The 10,339-nt window shown below is 35.0% G+C and overlaps 1 protein-coding gene and 1 pseudogene across 1 annotated transcript; both read right to left on the minus strand.

Moving 5' to 3' along the window:
* Nucleotides 1-4,452: 4,452 nt before the first annotated feature.
* LOC148194175 (secreted RxLR effector protein 161 pseudogene) lies at nt 4,453-5,085 on the minus strand (annotated as a pseudogene).
* A 2,024-nt stretch (nt 5,086-7,109) lies between these two features.
* On the minus strand, nt 7,110-8,114 carry LOC148194176 (uncharacterized). Its single transcript, XM_088097132.1, has one exon. The coding sequence runs from the start codon at nt 8,112-8,114 to the stop codon at nt 7,110-7,112; it is 1,005 nt and encodes a 334-aa protein (XP_087953258.1).
* Nucleotides 8,115-10,339: the final 2,225 nt, after the last annotated feature.

Genomic DNA, 10,339 nt, shown 5'->3' on the forward strand with positions numbered 1-10,339 from the left:
GTTGATAATGAATGTATGTTGATGAGTGGTTGAATGTATGTATAAAGCATGAATATTGATATGGTTGTTGATGTGAAATATGATTTCTTAGTATGAGATGAAGTTTATAAAGTTATGAAATTATGTATTGATAATCGAGTTGAATATAAATGAGTTCTGATTATGAATTCCCCTATGATAGTGTACGTTCGTCATTGAACGGTCCTTGACCGTTCGGTGTTTGTAATAAACTTCTTTAAAATGGAATTCTTTCATTTGGGAAGAATTCTAGTTGAGGACGAGCGCCTCCTTGTAATAGTGCTATGTTTGAACGTTCGGCCAAACGTAGATGTACCTGAGTGTTACGTGAGGAACTGGAAAATTCTTGTAAACATGTATTGGTATAATTAGTTATTCTTCAACACTGTCTCCCACGTGTCTTATCATAATTATTATTATTGATGTTTCTATTATAAGTTAAATTAGTGATAGGTCTCAACCCAAGCTCTCGTAAGGAGTAGCGCTCGGTCTTATACCGAACGCTCGTACTCGTTCTTAATTTATCAACTTTGATAAAACAGCGTTCGTCCAATTTCATTAAAATCCCCTTTACTGTGTTCGGTCACTGACCGGCATTAGGTTTCTGTATATGAATTATTCTAAGAATGGTTGTTAAACGTCTTGACGTGTCTACGTTCATTGGATCCGGCCTAGAGCCCGTACCTTATTTATTCTTTGAGTATTAGTTTGAACTTACGAGAGTCAGTTCATTCAACTGATTCACGTTGTAAATAACGTTCGTCATATGGTATATGATTGTACTAGGTCTATTCCTAAATCTATTAGTAAACCTTTCGGTCTTATTCTAATCTGGAACGAGCGATTTCTCGGTCTCGTTCTTAGTGTTCAATCCTCGTTCTGAGTGAGGACTGAACGTTCGGTATTTGAAGTTATTAGAGATTGTGATAAAGATGAAATTAAAATGATGGGTGATAAATGATGAAGAGTATATGAAACTGAGGAAATGATGTGAAATATGAACGAGCGTTCCGAGGAGGAACGACTCATGAGTGAAGACTTGAAATTTTGTAAAGTATGATTGTGGTAATGCTAAGCTGTCGGTTCATCCTGATGTTCCGTGAGTACTCGTCCTCATGTAGAGGAGGGTAGGTCATGTGTGGGAACGACAGGAGGTCCTAGTCCTTAGGGATACTTCGGACAGATAGGGCTAACCTCGGGTGGCAGCTGTTGAGTGTATCCCAGTTACTACACCACCCGGGTACACGAACGTTGTAGCTACACAGATGTCATACAGTCCGGACGGTCAATCTAGTGATAGGCTTTTGTTTGATTACGTATGTTGAAATTTGCTTGTGTGTTAGATTGTTTAACTTATATGTTGATGCATGAATTAAATTATATAAGCTTACCCTGTGTTTTTCCTTGTGTTGTCTTGTTGTACGTCCGTCCTTGTCGTTGCAATGATCATCCGTGTGGATGTGAGCAGAAGGAGACGCGCTACTGGAAGAGGCGCTGAAAGAAGAGAACTTGGTAGATGTAGAGGTGAAAACCGAACAGTAGGACGTTCGACTAATAGTTTGGTTATTGGGTAAGGTGGTCGTTAGATCACCTTTTCTTTTCTTTTGTATGACCGTTCGGTGTGGGTTTTGTAAACCGTTCGGTCAAATTTCGCTTATCTTGTACAGTTAAGATTGTAAATATATGTAAGACCGTTCGACCATAACCGTACGTCCTTTTAAATGTTAAGACTGATCTGAGTTATTATTAATTGTAAATATTCTATTATATGGTTTATTGCTATATTTTTGGGATGTTACAATAACACACTGGATCATTAGGGTTACACTGTGAACATTTACACATATTTCATATTACGTTCAACACATGAAGAAAACCAGAATAGAGAAAAAGTGATAATGATGATGATGGTGATGCAAGTTTATGAATGTCGGCCATGAAAATGCTGAATCATGTGTTTGTGAAGACCCAGATGGAGTCAATGCTGAAAGAGACATATGTGAAAGCCACCACCAAAGTCTAAACCCTAGAGAAGGGCCAAACCAGATACCAACTTTTTCACATCATTAAGTATTTGAGAATTTTTTTCAATGTGAAGGCTGCCAAAAAATTTTGAATTTTAAGATGTATTTTTCTAATATTTATACCCCATAAAATAAAGTTTTTATGTAAGGTTTAATTCTTTCAAATGTTTGATATACTTTTTTTTATTAATATAATTCTTTCAATATTTTATTAATTACTCGATATAACTGAAATCACAATTCTGACCTTTATAGTTATTAATTCTATCATATATAGTTATTTTTGGAGTTCATTATTTTATTAAAAATGTATCAAATTTAAAAATACTTCGTCAGCTTGAAATAGTTGTGTTGTAAATTCTGAGTTTTCAGTATAAAAAAGGTAAGAAAGTGGACACTTATATAATGTACACTCAACATTGTTAATAAGAAGAAATTTAATGATGAAATGATAAACACAAACATGGTTAGAAAAATTACCAAATCATTAATTCTAAAGTTTAACTATGTTGTATGTTCAATTGAGGAATTCAATGATGAGTATCTTCATTCTTGATGAACTTTATGCCTCGTTCAGCCAAGGGCCACTATTTGACCGTCGTTTTCTCTCATCCTAATTTTGATTTTGTACATCGTTATATATATTTTTTATTAAAACTCATTTATTGATGAATTTAACTCGTTTTTGTTATATTTTAGTTTATCCGGAGATAAATCTTCAAAAATTGTAGACAAAATGAAATTAATATATAATGTATCCTATATTTTATATTATATTTTATTTTACAGTTATTGTTCCACAATTTAACTAACATTTAATATTATTAGGAATATGAATTAATGGTGTGCAATTCCCGGTTTGTGAATACAACTTGTTGACCCACAAATTGTTTTAACAGGTCAACTGTCTCATATAAATGTCAACATTACCAAATTAAATTCACGTGCCAAATTGAAGTTTTGATTTGGTAACATAAATGGATGTTCTTTTCGTTGACTTGCTTTAAAAGTTGACGCATCATAATGCGTCACTTACATGATTATATATACTCAACATAGAAGGGTAGTTACACTTAATCAAATATGAAACACACTTAGAATAGAAATTATAGTAATATTTTATTACATTTTTTTTATATAATAATAATTATTTTTTATTTCAATTAGAAATTGTAAATTTTTGGATAAATTGTATAATAGATTTTTTGTAATAGTAGAGAATAAGTTAAAGAAAATATATTTGGTTAAATTGTAATATGTTGCATTCTTTATAAATGATATGCATAGCTCGATTACTACATTCTAAACTATTTTTGTTATAGTTTACTTTGATCATTAGTTATAACAAAAAATTAGAGTGAATTCTTCCCAAAAAAATCGTGAACTTTTAAATGAGTAAAAGATCACAAGCCTTAAATTTTATTTAGTAAGTTTAAATTATGATGTTATTCAACCTAAATTAGGTTATACTTGGACTAATTAAATAATCAATTGAAGCGTATAATAAATTATAATGACTTATTATTCTCGATATCGGTTAAAGTAAGATGTAATAGAATAAAGAATGACGATTATTAGTGAGAAGGGCAGAAATGAGAAACAAATAAGAAGGGTAAAAGGGAGAAAACACAGGTTCAGATTAGGATTAAGTGATAATCCTACGTAGCAAGAGAGAGAAACTGAAATCCAGAGTTTGCTAGAGAGAGAGAGAAGGAGCACTGCTAGGGCTTTCAACCCTCACTCATAGACCGAGAACAGAGAAGAGGATGATGTTCAAAATAGAGAGAAAAACAGAGGAAAAAGCACACACACAAGGTACTGAGTAATTTTTTCAGTTTCTGTTATTTCGTGCTTTTATAGTAGCTGAACATACACTGAATCTGTTTTCTGTTTTGTTTATTCTAACACTCCTCCTAAACAAAACCTTTAATCAAACAAAAACACGATTTTTTCAAAGAAAAACACTCTTTTCACCGATTGAATCGGTGAAATTTCTTCTCCTACAATTCTGAGCCTTTTCTACCGATTAAAATCGGTCCAAACACTTCCTTTCTAGCATACGAGCACTTTCCACCGATTAAAATCGGAGAAAGCTCTTCCTAGGTCGATCTCCTTCTCTCCGGCAGAAACCCTAGGTTTTCGCCCTCCTTCTGGTGCGATCTTCACAGATCTCAGCTGGCACCATTCCAATCTGCTTTCTGAGCGACTGAAAACGTTCACTTTTGAGCGCTTTGGTGAGTATATATGCTAGTTGGTCTTCGGATCTGCAGTGTACAACATCCAGTCTACCACTACTGACCTGTTCTCTGATGTAATGAAACCGGGTCTCAATGTGCTTGCTCCTGCCGTGTGATGCAGGATGCTTAGCAAGATCTATGGCTGACTTGTTGTCAACAAGTAGCCTCACTCTTCATGTTAGCTCAATTTTCAACCTTTCTAATAGGAATCCCAGCCAAGTTGCTTGACAAGTAGCTTCACAGGTAGTTATGTATTCTGCCTCACATGATGACAAGGCAACCACTGGTTCCTTTCTTGAACTCCAGGAAATTGGTGTTCCTCCCATGAAGAAAATATAACCAGCTGTGATTTTCCTGTCTTCCTTATCACCACACCAATCTGCATCTGAGTAAGAAGTGATTTGCACTTCTTCCCCAGTCTCTCCTCTTCCCAATAGTATTCCATAGGAGTGAGTGCCCTGCAAGTATCTTAGAATGCGTTTGACAGCATTCAAGTGTGACATTCTGGGGCATTCCATGTATCTACTCACCACTCCAACACTGTAACTCAAGTCAGGTCTTGTGTTACAGAGGTATCTCAAACTCCCAACAATACTTCTGTAAGCTGTTGGATCTACAGCTTCTTCATCTGGCTCCTTCACAAGTCTCAGCCCCACTTCAACTGGGGTATTAGCAGCATTACAGTCAACCATTTCAAACTTCTTTAGTAGATCTAGAACATATCTGGACTGGTGCATCACAATTTCATTATCAGTCTCAGTAAATTCTATTCCAAGGAAATAGCTGAGCTTTCCCAAGTCACTCATCTCGAATTCACTCAGCATTTGAAGTTTGAATTATGAAATTAGCTCCTCACAGCTCCCAGTGACTAATAGGTCATCAACATATAGGCATACTATTAGCTTTTCTTGTCTACCACTGTGTTGGCAGCACTTCACATACAACCCGTGTTATGAAACACACTTCTCAAAGCCAATGCTGCTCATGAACCCATCAATTCTCTGGTTCCAAGCTCTTGGAGCCTGTTTAAGCCCATACAGAGCCTTTCTCAGCCTGTACACCTTGTCCTGCTGCCCTTTAACCTCAAATCCCAGTGGCTGTACAACATATACTTCCTCTTCTAGCCTTCCATTTAGAAAGACTGACTTCACATCCAACTGGTGTAATGACCAGTGAAATTTAGTAGCTAGTGACACCACCAACCTGATTGTCTCTACCCTGGCTACAGGAGCAAATGCTTCTCCATAATCAACTCCAGCCTTTTGTAGAAAACCCTTAGCAACCAGCCTTGCCTTGTGTCTTACAACAACACCTTGTGGGTTTATTTTTGACTTATAAACCCACTTTAATGCTATGGGCCTCTTGTTAGAGGGCAGATTAACCAACTCCCAGATCTGATTCCTCTCTATAGAGTCAATCTCTTCCTGCATTGCCTTATACCACCTTTCATCTTTCACAGCTTCATCAAATTCAACTGGTTCAGCTTCTGCTATTAAGGCAAAGTGAACAAAGTTGCCTTCTGATGTGAGTGTTGCCTCATAGGATAAGTCATAGTCTCTTAGATGTGTTGGCAGTTGTGTAACTCTTGATGACCTTCTACTGTTGTCATCCCTTCTGTCCTTCTTCTCTGTCTCCTCTCCAGCAGTAGCATCTTCCAGATTAATGGTTGATGGTTCCTACTCACCTGTTTCCCACTGCCATACTCCAGCCTCATCCACTACAACATCTCTGCTGATACAAACTGTTCCTACTATAGGATTATACAGTTTGTAAACCTCCAGTTGCGTTGTACCCTACCAAAATCAGTGGCACTCCCTTGTCATCCAGCTTCTTTCTCAACTGGTCAGGTACATGCTTATAGCATATAGAGCCAAAAATTTTTAGATGCTTAACATCTGGTTTCACCCCTGTCCATGCTTCCTCAGGTGTCAACCCATTCAGTCTCTTAGTTGGAGATAGATTAAGAACATATGTGGCTGTCAACACAGCCTCACCCCACAGGAAATTAGGCAGCCTTTTACTCTTTAGCATGCATCTAACCATATTTAATATGGTTATGTTCTTCCTCTCTACTGCCCCATTGTGTTGTGGTGTATAAGGAGGGGTAACTTCATGCACTATCCCTTCCTTTTCACACAACTCTTTAAACTCAGTGGAGGTATATTCTCCTCCTCCATCTGTCCGCAACACCTTAATCTTCTTCTCACACTGCCTCTCAACTAGACATTTAAATTTTTCAAATGTCTGCAGCACCTCCCCCTTTCTCCTGATTAGATAGACCCAACATTTCTTGGTCTAGTCATCAATAAACAGTAGAAAATACCTGCTGTCTCCAGGTGTTTCTACTTGTATAGGGCCACACACATCTGAATACACCACCCCTAATTTTTCTGTTGACTTCTGGGATAAGATCTTCTGAAAACTGCCCCTGGTCTGCTTGCATTGGACACACTCCTTGCAAACTGTTTCTGGAATTTCCACCTTAGGCAAGCCACTCACCATATTTTTCTGGCTTAACAGTGATAAATCCCTGAAATTTAGGTGTCCAAATCTGAGATGCCACAACCATTCCTCTTTATTTTCTGTTGCAGTAAAACATTGATGTTTTACTTCACTCATTACCACCCGAAAGGTCCTATTTTGTGACAGCTGAGCCTGCACAATCATCTTCTTATGCTGATTGAAAATGCTGAGACAATTGTTCTCCATTTTCATCACATATCCCTTCTGTAATAACTGTCCCAAGCTAAGCAGATTCGTTTTCAGTCCTGGTACATACAGTACCTCCTCAATTATCACCTCTTTGCCCTCTGCATCTCTCAGAACAACTCTACCAGACCCTTCGGCAGTCAGAATCCAAGTACCATGTTGTGTTCTCTGGCTGTTCCTCTCCAGTGTTGGCCATCAGCATCACAACCTCTGAATCTGACTCATCCTCATGGGCCAGATTAGCTCTCTTTTTTGGTTTGTTTTTAGCACCTTCCCCTTTCCAGCATTCTTTTGCATAATGCCCAAGTTTTTGACAATTGTAGCATTTCACTTTCTTTTTGTCAAATTTCCACTCTCCACCAGCTTTCGGGTTTTTCACTGTCAGAAACTCACTGGAATCTTCACCTTGTTGTTCCTGTGAGTCTTTACCTTTCTTGCTGCCCTTACTCCATTTCTTGAACCCTTTTTTCCCTTTCAACTGAGATCTGGCTTGTAGGGCCTGTTCTTGGCACTGCTTGCGGTCATTGATGCGATACTCATGAGCTTCTAATGAGTGCAGCAGTTCCTCAATCTCCATAGACTCCAGATTACGGGCTTCTTCAATAGCCACTACCACATGGTCAAATCTGGGGGTTAGAGTTCTTAGGATTTTGTCAACAATGTACTCATCTGAAATTGCATCCTTGCATGCTCTCATTTTATTCACCAATTCTTGCACTTTATCAAAGTATTCTGCCACAGTTTCACCCTCATCCATGATCAGAATCTCAAACTGCCTCCTCAGTGCCTGTAATTTCACTTTCTTGTTTTTGTCTCCATCACCATACATCTTCACTAGAATGTCCCACACTTCCTTAGCAGTAGTAGCCTTAGAGATCTTGTTAAAGATCTTTGAGCTGACACATTGATACAGCAAAAACCTGGCCTTGCTGTCCAATTTCACCTGCAGTTTGTAACTTCTTTTCTCCTCTTCAGTAGCTCTTGCACCCAAATCTGGTAGCCCATCTTCTATCACTTCTGACACATCTTGGAAGCCAGAGATGACTTGCATCTTGATGCACCAGTCATCAAATAATTTCCCATCAAATACAGGCAATGACCCCTGTATTCCTCCAATACCTGCCATCACTTTCTTGCTAGCTTCTTGCAGTTTCTTTGATTTACCCACACACAAAGAAACCTTCTTTCTCCACTTCTGGATATACACAATTCCAGTCACCAATCACACACCCACTGTACACACCCAGGAACCACAAGCACCTATGCTCTTGATACCATATTAGTGAGAAGGGCATAAATGGGAAAATACAAATAAGAAGGGTAAAAGGGAGAAAGCACAGGTTCAGATTAGGATTAAGTGATAATCCTACGTAGCAAGAGAGAGAAACTGAAATCCAGAGTTTGCTAGAGAGAGAGAGAAGGAGCACTGCTAGGGCTTTCAACCCTCACTCGCAGACCGAGAACAGAGAAGAGGATGATGTTCAAAATAGAGAGAAAAACAGAGGAAAAAGCACACACACAAGGTACTGAGTAATTTTTTCAGTTTCTGTTATTTCGTGCTTTTATAGTAGCTGAACATACACTGAATCTGTTTTCTGTTTTTATTCTAACAACGATGAATTATAACTTTTATTATTATTATTATTATTATTATTTAAAACATTTTTTTTTCATTTTAACCCTTCTTTCAAGCGATGATACCTGATCAATGATAATTATTGAAAAACATATTTTATGTTACATAAATAGGAATTGATCAATTAATCATAAATGTTACGATTAGATATATCTTAGTTTAGTTGTACTTTATTTATGTTTTATACATGTGGGATCGCGTGGGTTTAAGTTAAAAGGAAAGCTAATAAATAATAATAATAATTATATATATATATATATATATATATATATATATATATATATATATATAAAGTAACTATAGTTAATTCATAAAATATACTACCATTAAATGAAACTGTTAACATTTGAAGAAAACTATTAGTGAAGTCCAAAACCAATTTCTAACAGGATCAAGATGGCTCAAAATACAGATGGGCCCAGAAAATTGAAATGGGCTTTCTCATATTTTTAGTCTGTGCAAACCGTTCTTGACGAGACTTCGAAAATTTTACTTTGCCACTACGATTGTTTATGATTCTCTAATGAAAAAAAAAAATACTATCTCTGTTATTGATGTAATGAAAAATCATGAGATTTATTATGATTCACTAATGACAAGGAATATATATAACTTAAGATATAAAAATATTAGAACGATTTATCAAACGCATAAAGATTAGTAAAATTTAAATGGTAATCAAAATTATGATAACCAAACATACATCTTAGTATTATGTAAAACCTTAAATAATTAACCTGACAATTAAAATTATATATACTAAGAAAATACAATTAACTCTGAATTCTTTAAGTAGTACCTACTTTCTAATCTACATACTTAGAACAAAACGAAATTTATCATGCAATTTAAAGTTAATGGTTAACGTTAACTCAGGAAAATTTTAATTTATTTTATGATATTCATTTGTTGTATTTTCTTTATTTAAAATATTTATTGAAAAGTATGTTTAGGAACTAGAATAAAGTGACTTTGGAATACTTTTATTTGAAGATTGACCAATACTATTAAACACTGATTAAAATTTTGAAAGTGAAACTTTTATAAAATATTCCTACTGATAATGTAGTTTCTATAAAAGAATTCATTATTTTTTCAGAAGTTCTCATTCAGTTTCCTATTAAAAATATAAATTAAGATAAACACTAATCAGTAAAATATATTGTGTTAAAAGAGTGTATCAAATAATGTATTTTTCTTTTTTTTTTCTTTTGTTGTTCGTGTGTATTTTAGGTCCTTTTTTTTAATATGGTTTATAAAAGGTTATTATTTATTTTTAAAAAATATAGTTAATAATTAGTAACAGACTGTACATGACATCAATGAATTATTGAACTTTGACCAATTAAAATCATTGACCAAATACAGTTGACCAGCCGATTTTATTGCCGTTTCCTTTAATTTCCTTGTAAAAAACTACAGAAAGACAAAATATAAGCGCTATCCCTATGTATTCATATCTTTAAAAAAATTTAAAATAAATTCAATTGTTTTAAATATTATAATTATAAAATTTTGAAAAAAATAGAAAATGATTTTTAAAATCTATTTCAGAGTTTCTTTTCTATTGATTGAATATATATATATATATATATATATATATATATATATATATATATATATATATATATCGCATACTAGAAAATAAATTTGAATAAAAATATACAAAACATAAACTTAAAAAAAAAGGTTAAATTCAGGAATATTAGCGATTA

This window comes from Vigna umbellata, chromosome 8 (genome assembly GCF_029865625.1).
Source record: "Vigna umbellata cultivar VRB3 chromosome 8, Vumbellata_1.0, whole genome shotgun sequence".
Lineage (NCBI taxonomy): Eukaryota > Viridiplantae > Streptophyta > Magnoliopsida > Fabales > Fabaceae > Vigna > Vigna umbellata.

Coding starts and splice junctions, on each gene's coding strand:
- LOC148194176 (XM_088097132.1), bottom strand. CDS start 8,114: ATGGCAGGTATTGGAGGAATACAGGGGTCATTGCCTGTATTTGATGGG.